This window comes from Mobula birostris, chromosome 29 (genome assembly GCF_030028105.1).
Source record: "Mobula birostris isolate sMobBir1 chromosome 29, sMobBir1.hap1, whole genome shotgun sequence".
In the NCBI taxonomy this organism is placed as follows: Eukaryota; Metazoa; Chordata; class Chondrichthyes; order Myliobatiformes; family Myliobatidae; genus Mobula; species Mobula birostris.
Window position 1 is genome coordinate 765,680 of NC_092398.1, and position 22,259 is coordinate 787,938.

General features: G+C 41.9%; 1 protein-coding gene across 7 annotated transcripts in view; it reads left to right on the forward strand.

Annotated features, from left to right (window-relative positions):
- The window catches only part of bsdc1 (BSD domain containing 1), a 43,533-nt gene extending 21,796 nt beyond the window's left edge, over positions 1 to 21,737 (forward strand). For all 7 annotated transcript variants that reach the window (XM_072246930.1, XM_072246932.1, XM_072246929.1 and 4 more), the window contains 6 exons: positions 4 to 119; positions 1,781 to 1,849; positions 3,119 to 3,200; positions 6,500 to 7,018; positions 12,797 to 12,900; positions 19,353 to 21,737. In XM_072246930.1, coding sequence (XP_072103031.1) covers positions 4 to 119; positions 1,781 to 1,849; positions 3,119 to 3,200; positions 6,500 to 7,018; positions 12,797 to 12,900; positions 19,353 to 19,385 — 923 coding nt within the window. In that variant the 3' untranslated portion in view covers positions 19,386 to 21,737. The remainder of the gene's footprint in view (positions 1 to 3; positions 120 to 1,780; positions 1,850 to 3,118; positions 3,201 to 6,499; positions 7,019 to 12,796; positions 12,901 to 19,352) is intronic.
- Positions 21,738 to 22,259: the final 522 nt, after the last annotated feature.

Genomic DNA, 22,259 nt, shown 5'->3' on the forward strand with positions numbered 1-22,259 from the left:
CAGGACCTTTGGAACTCTATGATGAGTGGGTAGCTAGTTTTAATCTTGATGATCAAAAAGGGGAAATCTCAAATCTGTTGGTGAACAGCCCTTCAGTCCGTGCGCTTTACACAAAAATGGTAAGTACTGTGTCTGTTACACACTTTCGTCTTTCTGATCCTATTACTGAGACTGCTGGAAAAATCCCATCTTCTGCTTTGTGGCTTGAACAGGATTAAAAGGGTTACCTGCAACTATAATAAAGGTTGTAATTACAGTATTAAGGAAATGCTGACTAATAAAATTAATTTTCTTTTAAGTGTTGACTATAATTAAGGGAACATGTTCATGATCTCTGCAGTTGTTGATGGAGTTTTATTTCCCTCCTGGAATGGCATGATATTACACGGAGTCTGCAGTTTCCCTTACAGTGTTTGCCTTGTAAATTCCCAGCGTGCTGCCTGAGCTGGAAGGATGATTTGTGGTAATCAGCCAGTAGCTCAGATGACTGAGTGCTGGAAGCAGACCTGTTGAATCTAGCCTGTTGAATGCTCTTGTAATACACACAAGGCCAAGCCACTATGAATGCTTTAATAGGCTCTCTCTACCAAATCTCCACTCACTCTGAAACTAATTGAACCCAAATAGAGTCACTGAAGTCTGTACCCGTCAATTCTACGCTTATCAATTGTAGTGGTACCAGTTTGACATAACTCCCCCAGGTTCCACCTACACATGAGGAAGAATTGAGGCCATTCTGTTTTGTGTAGATTCTGGAATTGTGAGTTGAAGGGGTCAGGTGTGAAGCGAGGAATAAGGGAGTATTGGTGGTTTGGAAAATATTGGAATCTATAATGAACAATGCCATTGTGGAACACTCGTAAAGAATGATACGATTAAGCAGAGTCTATGTGGATTTATGAAAGGAAAGTTATATTTGTTTAATATGCTGGAATTTTTAATGATGTGATGATTAGAACAGTTGAGGGATATTTAGAAGGCTTTTGATAAGGTCCCACACAAGCAATTGGACCCCAAATTGAAAACAGGCAGGATTATGGGTAATATAGCCACAAGGATTGAGAACTGGGATTCGAGAGAAAGCAAGAAGTGAGAATGTGGATCCCTTTCAGGTTGGCAGCTTTGTGACTAGTAGGTTTTACAGAGATCAGTGCTCAGGCCTTAATCTAGATTGACGGTTTGGCTGATAGGATTAGATGTTACATTTCACAGTTTGTTGAAGTTACTGAACTTGGTGGAATTGTGAGTATGGAGGAGAGTGTAAAGAGGCTTCACAGGGGATGTGGACAAGTTAGGAGCCTGCTCAGAACTGAACTGAGGAAAAATTTCTCTATCGAGTGGTAAATTTTAGAATTTACTACCATGGAGTTAATTTAAAATACATCAACAGATGTCTGGATGTTTATAGAAATGAAAGAACTTGGTGGTAGTGCAGGAAAATGGTGTTGAGGTGAAGAAGAAATAGTAGAGCAGGTTCGATGGGCTGAATGGTCTACCCCTGCTCCTTTTATACTTTTAGTGTTTTGTGGCCTTGTATTACCATAGAACTTTGCCATGAGCATTGTGTGAGATTTGACATCTCAAGATGCATGCAAGCACCAAGGGCACAGGGAATAATTTTAACTCCCAGAATTGGGGTAGGTCAATATGGAGATGCATAAAGGCAGCAGGGCAAAAATTTGAATCTTTCCTTTGTTAAATTAGTTACCCATTTGTTTGTTTCAGTCAGCCGGCTAAGTGTTTGTGCTGTGAATAGAAATGTCTTGTTTTCCCTAATCAGGTGCCTGCTGCAGTGTCACATTTGGAATTTTGGCATCGGTACTTTTATAAATTACATCAGCTGGAGCAGGTTAGTAACTACTACAAATTCAGTACACTTCTCTTGCTGCTTAAATGTTTTGGATTGCTGTGTTGCTCTGTGAACGCAGAGAAATTTAGACCAGAATGAAAATTGGTTGTAAATTACTTTACTCTTAACCTGAAATGTCTGCTTCACACCAACAAAATGATACAGTTTTTTGTTCCGGGTAATAATTCTGATTCCCAGTGTACAACTGTGCTGTTTGTTAGAAACAATATGGTTTTGGCTTTACTAATGAAAAGTGCAGTGCACTTTCTGTGTCACCATTGGAGCACAGGAGGAGGTCTGTGTCAAATCTGAGCAGAACAATCTGGCTTCTTCCTCTAGCACTGTGACCTGTGTGTGCTCCTTCACCCATTGACTCCCTTTTGTTTGCCATTTGTATTGGGGAATTAGCAGCAGCCAGTTTATTGACCAACATCTGTGCAGGGTGTGGATGGGGTATGGGGAGGATTCTGGAGGTCCCAGAGGAAGTCATACAGCTGTGAAAGAGCATGCAAACCACAGACAGACATTACCTGTGTCTGGAGCTGTGAGAGGAGCACTAACTGCTACACTATCATCAGTGGAGGTGTGCAGGTAGGAGTGGCTCTCTGACTACAAAGGAAGTGGGTGTGAATGTCCTGCAGCTGACCAAAACAGTCCCACCCAGGCCTGCCTTTTGTACCTAATACATTCCAAGCTAGGGAAAGAGTAGGTCCCCTCACAGGCCAGTGGAGATGGAGGATGTTGGTGAGTTCCTCAACGGAGAGATGGATTGTGTGCAGTACTGGGGTAGGTTAACGATAGGGGAAAATGCTGAAGGGACAGTACTGGGGTAGGTTAACGATGGGTAGGGGAAAATGCTGAAGGGGCAGTACTGGTGTAGGTTAACGATAGGGGAAAATGCTGAAGGGATGGAGTGGTACTAGGGTAGGTTAACGATGGGTAGGGGAAAATGCTGAAGGGACAGTACTAGGGTAGGTTAACGATAGGGGAAAATGCTGAAGGGACAGTACTGGGGTAGGTTAACGATAGGGGAAAATGCTGAAGGGACAGTACTGGGGTAGGTTAACGATGGGTAGGGGAAAATGCTGAAGGGGCAGTACTGGTGTAGGTTAATGATAGGGGAAAATGCTGAAGGGATGGGGCAGTACTGGGTAAGGCAAGTTAATATTCAGTTCTGCTTCAGTAACCTGTCCCAGTGGTTTACTATCAATAGGATAATTTCCAGTGGCATTTTTGGTACATGTTAAGTAAAACTGTGATTGCTTGCAGGAGGAAAGCCGGAGGATAGCACTGAAGCAGAGAGCAGAGCAAACTTCTCATTCAGAGGAGCTCAGATGGGAGGAGGAAGAGGGTAAGAACATATTTACTGTGGATAATAAGCTTGTAAGTTGTAGGTTAGAAATAAATACTTTTTTGAGGTCTAATTGAAATTTCAATGAATGTAAAGATGCTCCTGATTGTTTGTGCTGATGATTGAAAGCTGTTATTAGCATGTTTTAAAAAAAAACGTCTGGGGATCATTTGCATTGCTGTTGTGTCACACCAGGTTCCTCTCAGATTTGTAAGTTTTGAAGCTTCCTTTCATCTGCAATTTGATTGCTTTGTTGGATCTGTGTTTATTTTCTGATCCTTGAGGTTCTTCTAGGAGTCAAGCGTGGTGAGCAGTCTTAAATTCTTAATGATTGTTTATTTCAAAGTACAGGCAAACATACAAATACTAAGCAAACTAAATAAAGACCTGAGAAACAAAGCTAAGATGAATGAAAAGCAGTCAAAAGCTGAAGATAAAATAAAATAAAGACCATAAGACCATCTGGCCCATTGAGTCTGCTCCACCATTTAATCATGGCTGATCCTGTTTTTTCTTTCCTCCTCAACCCCAGTTCCTGGCCTTCGCCCCATAACCTTTGGTGCCATGTGCAATCAAGAATCTATCAATCTCTGCCTCAAATACACCCAATGACCTGGCCGCCACAGTAGCATGTGGCAACAGATTCCACAAATTCACCACCCTTTGGCTAAAGAAATTTCTCTGCATCTTTGTTTTGAAAGGGCGTCCCTCTATCCTGAGGCTGTGCCCTCTTGTCCTAGACTCCCCTACCATGGGAGACATCCTTTCCACATCTACTCCATCTAAGCTTTTCAACATTCAAAAGGTTTCAATGAGATCTCCCCTTCATCCTTCTGAATTCCAGCGAGTACAAACCTAGTCATCAAACGTTCCTCGTATGATAACCCTTTCATTCCTGGAATCATCCTTGTGAACCTCCTCTGGACCCTCTCCAATGCCAGCACATCTTTTCTAAGAGGAGGAGCTCAAAACTGTTCATAATACTTAAGGTGAGGCCTCACCAGTGCCTCATAAAGATGGCGCCTGTGAAAAATCAATCAAATTTATAACCGACATAAGAAGAGTTCCTTAGATAAAATAAACCAATCACCAGTTGCACAATTACATCACGTGGGTAATGTGCTAATACTAGCTAATGAAAAGTGAGTTTAGCTGCTATACTACTTTCTGCCAATGATTGTGAAAAATACATGAGTTTGTTAAAAAGTACAAATCTTATAAAAAGCATTATGGAAAAAAGTGTTTTCCAGCACTTCCCACAGATGCTGTCTGAAATAGAACGTAGAAGCTTTGGCCCACAATGTTTTGAACTGAATTAATTCAAACTAGTAATTGATGGTCTATACCAGTGGTCCCCAACCACCGAGCTGCGAGGAAACGATATGATTTGGCGATATGAAACGATATGAGTCAGCTGCACCTTTCCTTATTCCCTGTCATGCACTGTTGAACTTGAAATAAGCTACCAAATCATACCAAGTAATACATAAAACCTAAAATAACACTAACATATAGTAAAATCAGGAATTATATGATAAATACACAGCCTATATAAAGTAGAAATAATGTATGTACAGTGTAGTTTCACTTAACAGAATGGGGATGTTTAAGCCAAAACCGATTTGTAGAGAAAAAAATCGACATGTACACACATGCGCACACTGGTGCCCGCGCAAGGCTTCGTGGTCATGGTAGTCTTTCTCGGGGTAAACACAAGTGTCCCGTATTTGACTGCTACTTTTGTCCCTTATTTGGGAGTGAGAAAGTTGGCAACCCTACTTGAACAACACCCGCCCCCCCCCTTACTGTCGGTCGGTCCACAAGAATATTGCCGATATTAAACCGGTCCGCGGTGCAAAAATGGTTGGGGACCCCTGGTCTATACTAGTCTCTGCTGCTTACTCTCTTTTTTTATATATATGTATATATATATTAAAAAAAAACTTGCACGACCCAGCACATCTCTTTTGAACATATCCTCTCACGTTAAATACACGCCCTCTGGTGTTAGTCATTCTGACCCTAGGGAAAAAGTACTGGCTGTCTACTCTTATCTATGCTTATCATAATTTTATAAACTTTTATCAGGTTTACCTTCAGTCTTCACTGTTCCGGAAAAAAAACAATCCAGGTTTACACATTCTCTCCTTATAGCTCATGACCTCTAATCATGGTGAGCATCTTCTGACCCTCGCTAAAACCTCAAAATCCTCCCTGTAATGGGCACAATCAGAGCTGAATGTAATACTGAAGATGCGACCTAACTAGTGTTTGAAACTGCAGCATTACTTCCTGACTCTTGAACTCAGTGCTTTGAATAATAAAGGCAGTCTTGCTGTAAGCCTTCTTTACTACCATACTTGTGCAACCACTTTCAGAGAGCTATGGACTTGTCCCCAAAGATTACTCTGTACATAAATATCCTGCCAATAACTGTGTACTGTCCTTTACATTTGATCTCCCAAAGACTTGGCCGGACTGGCCAAAGGTTTCCGGCATTTTCTGTTCTGCAATCGGTTGATCCTTCCAAGTGTACACATTTCATCCTTTCTCCCGTACTGGATCTTCAGTTTTTTATTCCCGGATCGTTGTTATTTGAATACTTCCTACTTTTTATCAGAATTATTTTATTTCTTGAAAAGTGCTTACAAAGTCACAAAACCCACTTACAGTAAGTCTGCCTTTGTGTCTCCCAACATTTAGCAATAAATTGCCTGCACTTTCGGCATCTCTGAGTTACAAGTATTCTTTTCAGTTATCATACTTTATGCAGTTAAATCAATAGTAATCCCTGCGAGCTAATCTGTGTTGCATTTGTTGCTTTACCATTTAGCTTCCTCTCACAGAGCTACTTATAGAATCATTTTCTCAGGAAATTTCAACGGCCTGAGAAATAGTGCACCAATCTGATATTCTGCTGATGGAACTGATTTTATTGAAAGAGCTTGCATTACGGGAGGAGATCACTTGGTTTCTCAGCCATTACGAGTACCTCAAATACAGTTATCATCTTCTGTTTAAATGTGGGTGGAAAACATTCTGGAGTACTCAAAACCAGACAGTTTTACAATTATAATATCTCAACTTGAAGAAAAGCTGATAATTGTAAAATTGTGTAAATAAATGCCTTAGTGTAAGTCATCAAGTCAGTAAATGGCATTTTCATAATGACGTTTTACTTTGTGCAGTGAATCTCGGCCAGTAATATGACCTGGGAATACTTACATTTGCCATGGTTAAAATTTGGTTGCATATAATGAAAGAAAGAAATGATCCTATTCATGATTGTACTGTTGCAGATGAATTTGTCGGGGCTTTGCCTCAAACCACGGACCTTCACCGTGTGGCAGTATTACCTGTGCAGTCTCCAGTGTTGTGCTCCAGCACAGAGAACTCAGTTGAGCTGCAGAGTATCGATGCCACAGATGTTGGGCAACTATCACTGAAAGACCAACCTGTAACTGCTGAACAAAGCCTTGTAGAGCTCCAACTGAAAAGCCAGATCTCCACTTCCAGTGAGACGTCAAGGTCTGAGGACACTGTGAAAGAGTTTGCAGAGGACATAGGGGAAACCACTGTGGCTGAGCAGGAATTGAAGCCCAAGATTCCCAAGACCAAGGACAGGCTTTCTACCTTGGCCAAAGATGTAAATGGGTCCACAAGCGATCAAAAGACAAAGGACGCTGATGGAATGGTAACTGAAGCAAAGACGACAGTGAGAATGGAAAATGCTAAAGAGGATGGACCAGTTGATTTGAGAGTCTATGAGCTCAATTCAGACAGTGGAAAGTCAACACCTTCTAATAATGGAAAGAAAGGTAATTATTACAAATGTGTCTAAATGTATAAGGAGGGATAGAAGTGGGGGAGAATCAGAATAGAAAATTACTTGATATACTAAATTAAACTAAAAAATGTTAAGGTATATTTAACAGCAGTGACAGTTCATTTGAATGTTATTAATTTTAATAATATCACCAGATCAAGTGGAATTTCTTGCTCTGATCTTGCATTTTAAATAATTGTAATCAGTGGTTTATTTGTTATGTGAGGTACAACTGTATTATCCAACCCAGTTAAACCTGAAAGAATTGTGTTTAAATCTCACTCTGCAGCTATATGAACCATTGAGGTTCAGGATAACACTGCAGCAAGGGAAGCATAAACTTGAAAATGAACAGACCACATTCTCTGCCCTTTTTGGTGTGTTAGGCAGCGATCAATGGTTGGGCTCCAGCTATTCAAATCATTGTGATATTGAGGATGAGGAAAGAACATGACGAATGTCTAATTTTGGCATTACACTGGAAATTGGGACAAACTGGGTGTGGATAGACTGGATGGGCTGAAGGATCTGTATCCATCTATAACTTTTGATGATCATTAACTCTACAGTAAGTAGATTGGAATTGTGAGTAATGTGCAGAAAGGTTTCATGGGGATTTACACAAGTTGGGTTCTGAGTGGCTGAAACATGATGTAAAGTGGATAAATGTAAAGTTCACTTTGGTGGAAATATCAGAAAGGCAGGATATTGCTTAAAGAGTTATAGACTGTGGGCTTCTATTTTTCAGAGGGACCTAGGTGCCATTAACAACACCTGCTGAAAGCTAATGTGGGTGCAGCTTGTTAAGAAGGCAGAGGTTTTTTGGCCTTCAGTGCATGAGGTTGTGTGTACAGGAGCAAAGATGTGGTGGCATCCATTAGTCTCGGGAAACCATGGATCTGCGCCTGGAAAGTCTTGCTTCAGTCTGTGTTAGAGTCGTGTCTGTTGTGGCTCTAGAGGCCCACACGGGAGTGACAGTCTCGGCTGCAGCCACTGCACTTGAAGGCACTGTCCCTGGAGCAAAGATATCTTGGGACAACTCAGAGCCAGATTTATTATCACTGACACGTGCTGCGAAATGTGGTGCTTTGTAGGTCCTTGGTGAGACCACACTGGAGTTTTTGTTTTCTCACCCAAGGTGAGAGATACTGTATGTGTCAGACTAATTTCTGCAGTGGCAGGTCTGTTGTAAGAGGTGAGATTCAGTTGACTAGAGGTTTGGAGAAAAAGAGTGGAGATATGCAAAGTACTGGGGAGGCTAAACATGCAGGATGCAGGGAGGGTATATCTCCTGTCATGGATCTGGATTCTAGAGCAACACCCACAATCTGATGGAGGGACACCTGGTCTCACCTATCACTTGTCAGCTTGTACTCCCTCAGCTCCTCCCACCACCTTATTCTGGCTTTTGCCCCCTTCCTTTTCAGTACTGATGAAAGGTCTCGGCCTGAAATGTTGACTGTGTACTTCCCTACATCAATGCTGCCTGACTTGCTGAGTTCTTCTTCCATTTTACGCGTGTTGCTCAAGATTTCCAACACTTGCAGAATCTGTTCTGTTTAAAATGAATTTAAATGGCAGGTTATCCTTTCAATCTCATTTTACAACGGAGGAGGAATTTTTTTTTTAGTCAGAATAGCGTATTCTCTACCACTGAAAGTCATTGAGGCCAGGTTGTTGTATGAGGGGATTGCTTTCCAAGCATGAAAAGACAAGAAGAGGCGCAGAGAGAGGGGAAATATACTATTGAGGTCACGGATCAGTAGCATATTGAGTGACACTGGGTGTGGAGGTTTGAAGACAGGGTTTCTGAGCTTTAAGATCCATAGAACATTGAAGCAAGAATTTCAACATGGATTCAGTGGTATTTTGTATTAGAACTCTCCCATCACTGGGATCCAGAGACAGATCCAGCTGCAACAAATAATAAGCCTTTGCTATCAAAATGAAATGCTGGAAATCCTTGGAAGTGTTTGGGACAAGAGGAACAGTTCACAGTCCATTGACCCTGTGAGAGTGAGGAACAAGGACGTTTTAATGAAATACTGGAAGTCCTTGGAAGTGTTTGGGACGAGAGTAATATTTCGCGTTCCATTGATCCTGGGAGAGTGAGGAATAAATAAGTTTTAAGTTGCAGAATGGCAAAGGGGTAAAAATCAACAAAAGCAGTATATTCTCTGACCAGAAATAAGGTGCTAGGGAAGATATTCTCTGTAACTCTTACACTTTGTTTCTTGTTTTACCTTGTACAATCCCAGTGCACTGTGTAATGAATTGATCTGTATGAACATTAGGCAAAATGAATTTTTACTTGGTCCTTGGTACCTGTGACAATGAGTATCCAATTCCAATTGCAGAAGACATTAGGAGAGCAAGCGAAGTGTCTTCATTCATGAAAAGCAGCATAGATAATGCCAGGTATTTACAGGCCAGTGAGTCTAATGTTTAGTGGTAGAGAAGTTATCAGAGCTAATCACAACTAATCTTTATAAGATATTGGAACACAATTACTCCATTTGGCCAATTGAGTCTCCTGTGCCATTTCATCATCACTGATCCATTTCCCTCGCAGCCTCAATCTCTTGCCTTCTCCCCGTATCCCTTCATGCCCTGACTAATCAAGAATCCATCCATCTCTGCCCTAAATTTACCTGATGACTTGCCCTCCTCAGTCACCTGATTTTTTTTAATATGTGGATGCTCCAAAGTTGAGGCAGTGTGGTTGATGTAGATTATGTGACCGTCAGTATGGCCTGTGATAAAATTCTGCTTGGAAGCTTGTTCCAAAAGTAAGAAAGAGCTTTGGGTCTCTCAGGCAATTTGGCAAATCACATCCAAAGTTGGCTGAGTTACACAGGTAGAGTGTGATGGGGGAGGATGGCTTTTGTGATTGGACGTCTGTGACCAGTGTTGGAACATCTGATGTTTGTAAAACAAATTCAAAGTAAAATTTATAATTAGAGTACATGCGTGTCACCACGTACAACCCTGAGATTCTTTTTCTGTGGGCATACTTGGCAAATCTATAGAGGAGGAACTGTTAACTGTAAGCAAACTGCATATGGAGATATAAATAACTAATGAGCATGAAATAACAAATTAACAAAGTCCGTAAATGAGTGAAGTTATCCCCTTTTGTTCAAGAGTCAGATGGCTGAGGGGTAGTAACTGTTCTTGAATGTGGTGGAGTGAGTCCTATTGCTCCTGTACCACCTTCCAGATGGCAGCAGCAAGAAGAGAGCGTGTAAGAAGTATAATTGATAACTTTGCAGATGAGAGGAAAGTTAGGGTTATTGTTGGTGAGGAGGGTAATCTTAAATCTGATCAGCTGGTGAATTGAGTAGGACCCTGATAGATTTATTTATTTGTAAAACAAGACGGAGTAGGCACTACCGGCCCTTTGAGCTGTGCTGGCCCAGCAACTTCGTGACAACCCTGATTTAGCGCTAACCTAATCACGGAACAGTTTACAATGATCATTTCACCTACCGATATGTCTTTGGTCTGTGGGAGGAAAGTGAAGTACCTGGAGAAAACTACGCATTCCATGGGAAGGACGTACAGGTGGAACTCAATCCTAGTAAGTGTGTGGTTATGCATTTTGGGAGGTCTCATAAGGTGGTCGTATCCCATGGGTGGTGGGACTGGAGGTGCAGAAATCTGACCACGCGTTTTCAAAGGGAATAGTAAAATGTATTAAGGTGTTCATTATGTTTGCAGCTAGAGTCTGTGGTGAGGAAGGCAAATGCGATCTTAGCATTCATTTCAAGAGGACTAGAATATCAAAGCAAGAATGTAATGTTGAAACTTTAAGCACTGGTGAGGCTTCACTTGGAGTATTCAGACCAAACTGCTCATAGAAAGGATGTGCTGAAACTGGAGAGGGTTTAAAGGAGGTTCATGAGAATGATTCCAGGATTGAATGACTTATCATATGAAGAGCGTTTGATGGCTCTGGGCCTGTACTCACAAGAATTCAGAAGAATGAAGGGTGTCCTAATTGAAACCTTTCGAATGGTGAAATGCCTTGATAAAGTGAATGTGGAGAGGATGTTTCCTATGGCGGCAGAGGGTGCAGCCTCAGAATAGAGGGGCATATTTTTAGAATGGAGATGAGGAATTTTCTTAGCCAGAGGTTGGTGAATCTGGAACTTGTGGCCACAGGAAGCTATTGGGTATATTTAAGGTTAATAGATTTTTGATTTCTCAAGGCGTGAAGGCATATGGGGAGAAAGCAAGGGGATTGGGACTGAGTGGGAAAGTGGATCAGCCATGATGAAATGGTGGAGCAGACTCGATGGGCCAAATGGCCTAATTCTGCTCTTGTATCTTATGGTCTTAAGTATTAATTAGGAGAAGAGTGAATATTAAATAAATTAGATAGTTGTATGTTGAGTGGGTAGCTATAGAAAGGGATGTTTCTGAATCAGAGATAAATAGGTTTACAGACTGTTGTCAGTTCCCTTTGTAGCCTGGGAACTATTTATATTGAAAGTGGAAAGACCTCGATGTCGAAGTCCTTGCAGGCAGGCACTCTAGGAAAGTGATGTAGGTTGCAGCTGAGATGCTGGCCTTCACTAGCCAAGATGTAAACCATTGTAAAGCCTTTGTTAGTCACTGCCGGAGTATTGTGTGTGAGTTTGATTGCCAGGGAACACAAAGGCTTTTACCGCACCGGAGAAGGGCAGAGTTGCCTGCGATGGAACACTTTGGTTATGAGGGGAGACAGGATTGACCGAGTGTTTTTCTGGAGTTGAGGAGGCTGAGGGAGGTGTGATTAAGGTATATCAAATTATGAGGGGTGCAGACAAATAGACTGTAGGAAACATTTCCTTAAATCGGTGTAGATAAAACTAGAGAATATATATTCAGGGTAAGGGAGGTAAGTGATTTAGAGGGGGTGAGGGGGGAGAACATTTTAACCCGGAGAGTGGTGAGTATAGGGTAGGGGGGGAATAGGTGATTTAGAGGGAGTGTGAGGGGAGGGAGACATTTTACCCCCAAGAGTGGTGAGTACAGAGTAAGAGGTGAGGGGTGACATTTTGACCCGGAGAGTGGTGAGTATAGGGCAGAGGGGGAATAGGTGATTTAGAGGGGGTTTTGGGGGGGGAATATTTTGACCTAGAGAGTGGTGTAAGTATGAGGTATGCACGGAGAGCAATGGAAGCAGAATCATTGACATCATTGGAGAAGTGTGGAGACAAGCATTTGAATCAGCCAGGCTGATGGAGTGACTCCGTTTGAATCAGCCAGGCTGATGGGGACTCTGAATGAGTGCTTGTTGGTTCCATGTTCCATGCTCTGTCCCAGGGGCTCCAGTGATTAAAGGAGCTGCCGACACACGTCCTGATTCAGATGCACGAGCTACAAAGAGTGGTTGACGCTTGTGGAGACAAAACGCAGGCGTAATTCGGCACATTAGGAGCACAACAGGTTCTGCAGACGCAGGAAATCCAGAGGGGACACACAAAATACTGGAGGAACTCAGCAGGTTAGGCAGCATCCGTGAAGTGGAATAGAGTCAATGTTTTGGTCCTGATGAGACCCTTCACAGGACTAGAAACAAGGAAATTTGGTACAGAAAAGTTGAACAATAAAAATTGTTCAGTGCTAATCTAATTTGAGGAGATACTTCTGTGATTTACTAAAGATGTTTGAAGTTTTGGAATTGATTTTCCTTTCAGTTGTTCATCATATAGTTGTTTCCTTTAAAAGAAAATTAATTTCCGGAGTTTTGATTGCTTTTATTCTAAATAGATATTTATTTCAGGGTCGAGCACGGACATCAGTGAAGACTGGGAAAAAGACTTTGATCTGGACATGACTGAGGAAGAGGTTCAGTTAGCATTGTCCCGGGTGGATATGACAGATCAGGTACAATACCTTTGCCTTGTGTCTGCTGTGCATGTATGTGGAACTGAGTCCTGTCTGCCGTGTGCTTTTCTCAAGCTGAGCATCTCCAATAGGGGATGCCATTCAGCTCTTCCAACCTGATGTACCTTTTAATAAGAACATGCCTTATCTAATTCATCTATTGCTGAAGGTCCTGATATCAAACTGATAAATGTTTTCTACATTACCCAGGAGAGCTGTTGAAGCTGGGTCACTGACAGCATTTATCATTGTCCAGGTGAGAATTGAATCACCTGTATGGACCGTGTGCCATGAGATGGGATTAATGTGGTAGGGTGTCCACTGGTCGGCACGGATGAGTTGGATCAATTGGTCTGTTTTCATGCTGTGCAAATCTATGACTGGATTGAATTTACACCACTCTGTCTTCTGGTGGTCCCACTGTGTGCTGCAAGACCTGCCCTGGCATTAGGTAGACAGAAAACCATATGGGACACTTGGTCCTGTGGACATCTGTCCCTTTGATTATTGAATCCCCTGCAACTTCCAATGTGCATTTCTCCACCCCTCCCTGCATCGGGCAGTCTCCAACTCCAAGCTATGGTCATTATTCCTGCTGTTCTTTTGAACTTGTAGAAGGAAGCGTGACCTATTGGACAAGATTGTCTTCTGTGGGTCTTACTTTCCTATTGCATTATGAGTGATAGCATTACTGTTCTGACATCATACAAAGGACAGAGAAGAATGTTTCAATATTGCCCTCCAGCAGAATGCTTCTCAGAGAAATTTCAGGACGTATGCTTCTCTGTGACTATCCGCAGAGGCTCCACTTCCAACCATCTGCAGCCTGCTCTGTTGTGCCTCAGTCGTTATAAGGTTTTTGCTTTTTGGATTGTGTTTTTTTTTCTGCAAGTACTAGTTTACACCTAGTTGAGTCGCTAGGAAAATTAGAACACTGAGGAAGCAGTACTTTTACAAACTGATTTTGATTATTTTGTTTATTTTATCTGTCTGCTATCAGTGTCCAGATGAGAATTGAATCACCTGTATGGACCGTGTGCCATGATATGGGATTAATGTGGAAGGGTGTCCACTGGTCGGCACGGATGAGTGGGGGTGGGGGTGTGTGTGAGTGTGTATATCACTCCTTCCCTTTGCTAGCCTGCAGGTCACACCTTGGGCAAGGTTTAGCACCTGCTTAGCCCCCCGATCAGGATCACTTAAAGCCATGGGAGTAGGTGGTGGATGGTCATGAGCAGCTGGTGCACATAAGACCATAAGACATAGGAGCAGAATTAGGCTATTCAGCCCATTGAGTCTGCTCTGCCATTCCATTGTAGCTGATCCTGGATCCCACTCAATCCTATACACCTGCCTTCTTGCCATATCCTTTGATGCCTGACTGATCAGTAAACCATCAACTTCCACCTTAAATATACCCACGGACTTGGCCTCCGCTGCAATCTGTGGCAGAGCATTACACACATTTATTACTATCTGGCTAAAAACATTCCTCCTTGCCTCTGCTCTAAAGGGTCGCCACTCAATTTTGAGGCTGTGCCCTCTAGTTCTGGGTACCCCTCACCAGAGGAAACATTGTCTCCACATCTACCCTGTCTAGTCCTTTCAACATTCAGTAGGTTTCAATGAGATCACCCTGCATTCTTTTAAATTCCAGTGAGTACAGATCCAAAGCTGCCAAATGCTTCTCGTGTGTTAACCCCTTCATTCCCAGAATTATCCTTGTGAACCTCCTCTGGACTCTTTCCAATGACAACACATCCTTTCTGAGGTAAAGGGCCCAAAACTGTTGTTGGTATTCCAAGTGCAGCCTGACTAGTGTCTTATAAAGCCTCAGCTTTATCTCCTTGCTTTTATATTCTATTCCCCTTCAAATAAATGCCAACATTGCATTTGCCGCCTTTACCACGGACTCAACCTGTACATTAACCTTCAGGGAGTCTTGCACGAGGATTCCTTAGTCCCTTTTCACCTCTGATGTTTGAATTTTGTCCCCATTTAGATAATAATCTGCACTATTGTTCCTTTTACCAAAATGCATTATCATACCTTTCCCAACCTTGAATTCCATCTGCCAGTTTTTTGCCAAGTCCTACTGCAATCGCATTGGTTCCTCAGCACTACCTACCCTTCCGCCTATCTTTGTATTTGGGCAAACTTTTCCACAAAACCACCAATTCCATTATCCAAATCATTCGCAAACCATGTGAAAAGTAGTGGTCCCAATACTGACCCCTGAGGAACACTACTAGTCACTGATGGTAAGCAGAAAAGGCCCCTTTATTCCCACTCACTGCCTCCTGCCTGTCAGCCATTTCTCTATCCGTGCCAGTATCTTTCCTGTAACACCATAGGATTTTATGTTGTTAAGCAGCTTCATGTGTGGCGCCTTATCAAGTGCCTTCTGTAAATCTAAGTAAATGACATCCAGTGTCTCTCCTTTGTCTACCCTGGTTGTTACTTTCTCAAAGGACTCTAACAGATTTGTCAGGCATGATTTCCCTTTACAGAAACCATGCTGACTTCGAATTATTTTGTCATTAGTCTCCCTGAAACCTCATCCTTAATAATAGACTCCAACGTATTCCCAGCCACTGAAGTTAGGCAAATTGTCTTATAATTTCCTTTCTTTTGCCTTCTTTCCTTCTTAAAGAATGGAATGACATTCTCCAGTCCTCTGAGACCATGCGGGATCAAGTGATTCTTGAAAGATCATGAGCAATGCATCCGTTATCTCTTCAGCAAACTCCCTCATGTCTCTGGGATGTAGTCTATTTGGTCCAGGTGACTTATCCACCTTAAGACCTTTGAGTTTGCCTAGCACTTTTTCCTTTGATATAGTAACAGTACTCACTCCTTCTCCCTGACACTCACGGACCTCTGGCACACTGCTAATGTCTTCCACAGTGGAGACTGATGCCAGGTACTTATAAAGTTCACCCGCCATTTCTTTGTCCCCCATTACTACCTCACCAGCATAATTTTCCATTAGTTCAATATCAACTCTTGCACTTTTTATATAACTGAAAAAACTTTTAGTATCCTACTTTATATTATTGGCTAGTTTGTCCTCATATTCAGTCTTTTCCCTTATAGCTTTTTTTAGTTGCCTTTCGTTGGATTTTAAAAGCTTACCCATCACCCAACTTCCCACTCACTTTTGCTACCTTGTATGCCATTTCCTTGGCTTTTATGCAGTCCTTGACTTCCCCTGTCAGTCACGGTTGCCTACTCCTGCCACTTGAGAACAATTCTGTGGGACATATCTATCCTGCACCTTGTGAACTATTCCCAGAAACTTCAGCCATCTCTGCTCTGCCACCATCCCCGGCAGTATTCTTCTCCAATCCATCTGGGCAAGTTCTTCTCTTGTGCCTCTGTAATTCCCTTTATTCCATTGCAATACTGATACAGTGAGTTAGGCTTCTCCTTCTCAAATTGCAATATGAATTCAGTCATATTATGATCTGCCTTCTAAGGGTTCCTTTACATTCAACTTTGAAATAAGATCTGGGCTATTACACAACACCCAATCTAAAATGGCCTTTCCCTGACCAAGTAGGCTCAAGCACAAGCCAACCAATTTCTAATTGTGCCACGAGTTTGCCAACCTTATTCCAAATGTTACATGCATTTGAATACAGCATCTTCAGTCCTGCATTCTTCAGTTAGATATTCAGTGAGTTAGATATGGCCCTTGTGGCTACGGGGGTCAGGGGGTATGGAGGGAAGGCTGGGGCGGGGTTCTGAGTTGGATGATCAGCCATGATCATAATAAATGGCGGTGCAGGCTCGAAGGGCCGAATGGCCTACTCCTGCACCTATTTTCTATGTTTCTATGTTTCACCCTTTTGAATTTTGCCTCTGTGGTCCAATTTAACTCTTTGCTCTGTCTGCATTTGTACCCAGTCATTGGCTTGTTCTTCCTTACATTCATGTTACACCCATCATCTACTTGTAAACCTGCTACCTCATCCTCAGCTCTACCCTTCTGGTTCCCATCCCCCTGCCATATTAGTTTAAACCATTCCCTATAGCTCTAGTAAACACAGGTCCTGGTTATGTGACTTCTAGCATCAGGCAACCTCTGAAGAGCATTGATGACTGGGGTCACTTGTCTTGTAAAGACACTGCCCAGAAGAAGGCAATGGCAAACCACACCTGTAGAAGAATTTGCCAAGAACAGCCATGATGAAGTCTGGATTCGCCCAGGTCATACGACATGGCACATAACAAATGAACAATATGGCTGGAGGTGGGGGTGAGGGGGTCTGCAAATGGACGGATACGAATGATGTCAGATTAAATTACAGGTTGGAATTTTGAAATAAAAGGGAATTTTGAAAGTAGATCAGGTAGTGACTGGGGAAGGTGATTGGGTTAATAGTGTTGCTGGATTAACCAGTTCTGACAATATAGGAAAGACAGGTTGTTTGAAACTGTTGAGTTCCAGTTCTGAGAAATGCAACAGAAATAGATGGAAAATGAGTGTTGGGTATGTGGGACGAGCTGCCAGAGTAACTGATAGAGGAGGATACAATCACAATGATTTAAAGAGATTTGGACAAGTTCATGGATAGGAAAGGTTTAGAGCAGGGGTTCCCAACCTTTTTTATGGCATAGACCCTACCATTAACTGAGGGGTCCGTGGACCCCAGGTTGGGAACCCCTGGTTTAGAGGGATGCAGGCCAATAGGACTAGCTCAGGTTTTAGTGCTGTTCAACTATATAACTGAAGTTTCTCCCACCAGGTTTCTTTGAGAGAATGTAAGAGACCATAGAAAGAGGGTGGGGTTGACAGGTGCTTAGAAGGTCAGAATTGACCAAGGTAGACGGAATGGAATTTGCATTTGCAGGAGGACCATGTGGGTGTGGAATTGGAAGAAGTGCAAGTAGGTTTGTGCTCCTCCTAGAAGGACCACCTTGATCCCTGGATGGTGGGAAGGGACTGGTCCATTTGGGAAATCTGAGGAGGAAGGGGTGATGAGGGGTCTGGAATTAAAGGTTGAGAAAATTAAGGAAAATAATTCCTTGGATATGGAGGATGGGGAAAGGGAAGATAAGAGGAGCCCTGTTGTCATGGGTAATAGATGGGGACAGGGCAGCAAATATGGTTGAGAGAAAACCATGGTTAAGGTAAAAGGAAGACATCTTAGAAGCACTAGTGTGGGAAGTCTTGTCAGTTGAAAAGACGCAACGGGGATAGAGAGACATGGAAGGCTATGTTAGGTTTGCTGTGGGAACTTTATTTTTTGTGTGACTGTATTTACTGCTATCTTGCATGTGCTCGCTATCTTATATGTGCCTTGTGCTGTGTATAACTGTTGCTATTGTGTTTTGCGCCTTGGCCCTGGAGTAACACTGTTTCATTTGAGTGTATTCGTGTATGGTTCAATGACAATTAAACTTGAACTATGAACTAGGAGCCTCTGTGCATGCAACAATAGTTAGACAGACTCTGAATTGGCAAGGTAAAGGCAGTGGCCTGAGGCTGGCACTGGGTGGCACGGTAGCGTAGTGGTAGGCATAACACTATTACAGCACCAGAGACCTGAGTTCAATTCCCACCACTGTCTGTAAGACGTTTCTACATTCCCCATGTAACCAGGGTTTTCTTCTTCCTCGTCTTTCCCAAATGTTGAGTGTTGAACACAGTACCAGCTTTGGTTACCCTGCAGTCATGTTTCCGAGAAGACAATTACATCATGGTTTTATTCATACCTTATCTTGTTGTAATGCTCTCTGCATTTACACAGAAAACCTGCACTTTACTCCTTTAAGATTTTTCTACTACCCACTTATTTATGAGACCTTTTTTTTTAACTTCGGTATTTCCTGAATTTCTCTAACCTGCTAGTTTTGTCCTTTCCCCAAACTCCTTCGCAACACTCTTTGTCGAAGGTTGGTGAAGGCAGCAGTTGGTAAGGAAGAGATGAAAGGTTACTGGGCTATGTGAAGTTGAGATCGCTGTCAGTAGCCACGTCAACTCGAGTGATCTGCTGCACTGATCTGTACACTCGTATTCATCGGGGTACATTTTGACTGCAGAGGTGATATAACTTTTATAAGCCAACTTCATTTTGTTTTTGTTTGTGTTTTGTGTGGTTAATACTAACATAGTTAGGAGAAGACAGCTGAAGAAGCCTGTTCTTGCAAAGTGTCAGTGTTAAAGTTATCTCCAAAAACCACACTCTAAAGAGCAGATGAAGGATGAAGGGTCCTGGCATAAGATGTCAACCGTCCATTTCCCTCCACTGATACTGCCTGACCCACTGAGTCCTTTAGCAGTTTTGTTCTGGATTTCAGCATCTGGACTGTATTCCAGAACTCCTGTGTGCTGTTTTTACATGTTCCTGTTTTGGGAATTTCTCTGATTTGGAATTGTTCAGATTTGTGGACATGCTTTGCTTGGCCAGTTCTAATTTCTAAACCGGTTTTGTTTTGTGTTCCAGCTGGAAGATGAGGATTGGGAGGATTGGGAATAAATGCGATGGCACATTGCCTTTTCCAGCTCCTTTCTTGAACTGATTATTTTCTGATCTAATGGACACGGTGTTTATATTCTCAGCCCGTAGTGTATATACAGGTACTGTATGCCATTGGTTCAGTAAGCTGTGTAACATCTTTTATACTGCATGCTGTCGTATCATACACAGGCTTTTTAGCATGTCATTCCAGAGAACTTTGAGCATGGTTTATAATTGTTCAGACTAAAGTGAGAGACATTACTGTTTCTAATGATGTTTTGTTTCCTCGTAATTAACGGCTGGTTGGTTGTGCAATATATATTTTAAATTATACATGCATTTTCTAGCTTTCAGAAATGGAAAACCATTAGTTTTGTAATTCAAATTCCCTTAGATCTTTTACAGATTTGCACTTGCATCTATGAAACTTAAATTATACAAAGTTAATTCACTAATGCATTCTCTGTCAAAGAAGCACTTTTTAAATAAAACCAATGTCAGCTGAAGTGCTGACAGGAAATTGAATTTCTCCATTCAGAGTAACAATGAAGCAAATGCTCTTTTGATAGTGGAGCATTCCAAAATAAAAGTAAAAATGATTTTGATGCTCGAACTGCTGGCATTGAAATCCTGTGAGTTTACTGTTTTTAAAAAATCAAGATCCTTGCAGCTTAACATGAAGTTTAAAGTTCAAAGTAAATTTATCAAAGTAAGTATGTCACCATATACAACCCTGAGATGCATTTTCCTGTGGGCACTTACAGTAAAGACAAAAACACAATAGAATCAATGAAAGACTGCACTGAACAGAGCGGACAACAACAGTACGCTAAAGGCAACAAGCTGAAAATACAAACGGGAATAAAAATGAAACAACAATAATAAATAAGCATAGATATCGAGCACACGAGATGGAGAATCCTTGAAATTGAGTGCATAGATTGTGGGAATGGTTCAGTGACGGGCAAGTGAAGTTCACACAAACTTGTTACTCTTAAGTTTCAAATGGTCTAGACTGAATTGGGTCTTTAGAACCTATTCCAACTGAAATTGTCACTGTGTTGGTTGTATGTCTAAAAATGCAGCTGGTTGTAATGTCAGCCAGATGGTTATTAGACAGTACCCACAGCCTAGTAGGAGCAAGAGGTTGTAGAGTAATGAGAAGGTGCAGAGCTGTGGTGTTGCTGCCGTTCCCGGGGTGTAAGGCAAGCATGCAAATAGATGGAAAACCTCTTTACTCCACGTACCTTCAGATTGAGGCTGGAGTTTTGTGACAGGATGTGGAGAAAGTTATAAATGCAGTCACCCACTGTGAAGATCTGCATCTGATAGAGTTTGAAATACAAAGCACTGGAGCTACTTATTAGCAGGTTGTGCAGGAAGATTAAATGTTTCAGATCGATGGTGAACAATCTTCAACCTGAAGCATCAACTTTATTTCGCTCTCTGTGGAAATTGCTGAGTATTTTCAAAGTTTTTTGTTTTATCTTAATTCCCAGCATTCCCAGTTTTTTTGCCTTTTGAGCCAATATGCACTCAGTGGCCACTTTATTGGGTACACCTTGTTAATGCAAATATCTAATTAGCCAATCATGTGGCAACAACTCAGTGCATGAAGCATGCAGACATGGTGAAGAGGTTCATTTGTTGTTCAGACCAAACATCAGGATGGGGAAGAAATGTGATCAAAGTGATAATGACCGTGAAATGATTATTGGTGCCAGATGGGGTGGTTTGAGTATATCAGAAATTGCTGAACTCCTGGGATTTTCACACACAACAGTCTCTAGAATTCAGAGAATGCTGCCAAAAACAAACAAACAAAAACTGAATGGCATTTCTGTGGGCGAAAACGCCTTGTTAATGAGAGGTCAGAGGAGAAAGGTCAAATTGGTTCAAGGCGACAGTAACTTAAATAACCACACATGGTGTGCAGAAGAGCTGCTCTGAACACACAGCATGTAGAACCTTGGAATGGATGGGCTGCACCAGCAGAAGACCACAAACATACACTCGGTTACTTTATTAGGTACTGGAGGTATATAATAAAGTGGCCGTTGAGTATATTCACTATGCTACATCCTGGATGTGCCTTTGCTACGGAAATGTACCATCACCATTGTTTCTGAACCTACTGTTGAGGTTTGAATAGGTAAATACAAATTGGTGGATTTTTCTTTTTAAAAAACATAGAGACTGTAAATTGGGAACAAAAGTTGAAAATGCTAGAGATACTCTGACATTCAGGTGCCATCTGTGAGTGACTGTTACACAGCAGGACATTTCTTCACATAGCTTGTGCCATGAATGTTTCTTGACAGATGCTGTCTGACTTGCTGAGTATTTTGATTAATAAACTTCTGGTTGTACTTAAGACCAAAGAAATTTTCAGTGAAGTTTGAAGATTGTTTTTGAAGGCACACAGGTTTATTGGAACAGTTTCCAAGTGTCTGTAGGGAAGTGATTGTTGACACTACAACTGAAGGATGCGAGGCTGATCTGCTGGGTGCAGTAGGGATGCTATTTTGTTCCTCCGCCAACACGATCACAACCTGAACCCAGACTTCACCAACACACATACAAATTCCATTAGAGAGATTTTGTTACAAAGCTTTAAGAACATTAAGCAATATAAAAATCAAAGTCTTGTTGTACAGAGTGCATGGCCTGCCAACAAGTCAGTTTCCATGATTATTAGATTAGATTATGAGGACACGCAATCCTCTTTTATTGTCATTTAGTAATGCATGCATTAAGAATATCCCCACAGCAGCTCCAGCCTTACCCGGCCGGAGATATTCCCTGTCCGCTCCATCCCTCAAACAAACCTATTTTCTCTCTTTCTCAGTTCCGTGTGGAAACAATGTTTTGTTACTGATTTAGGACATGAAG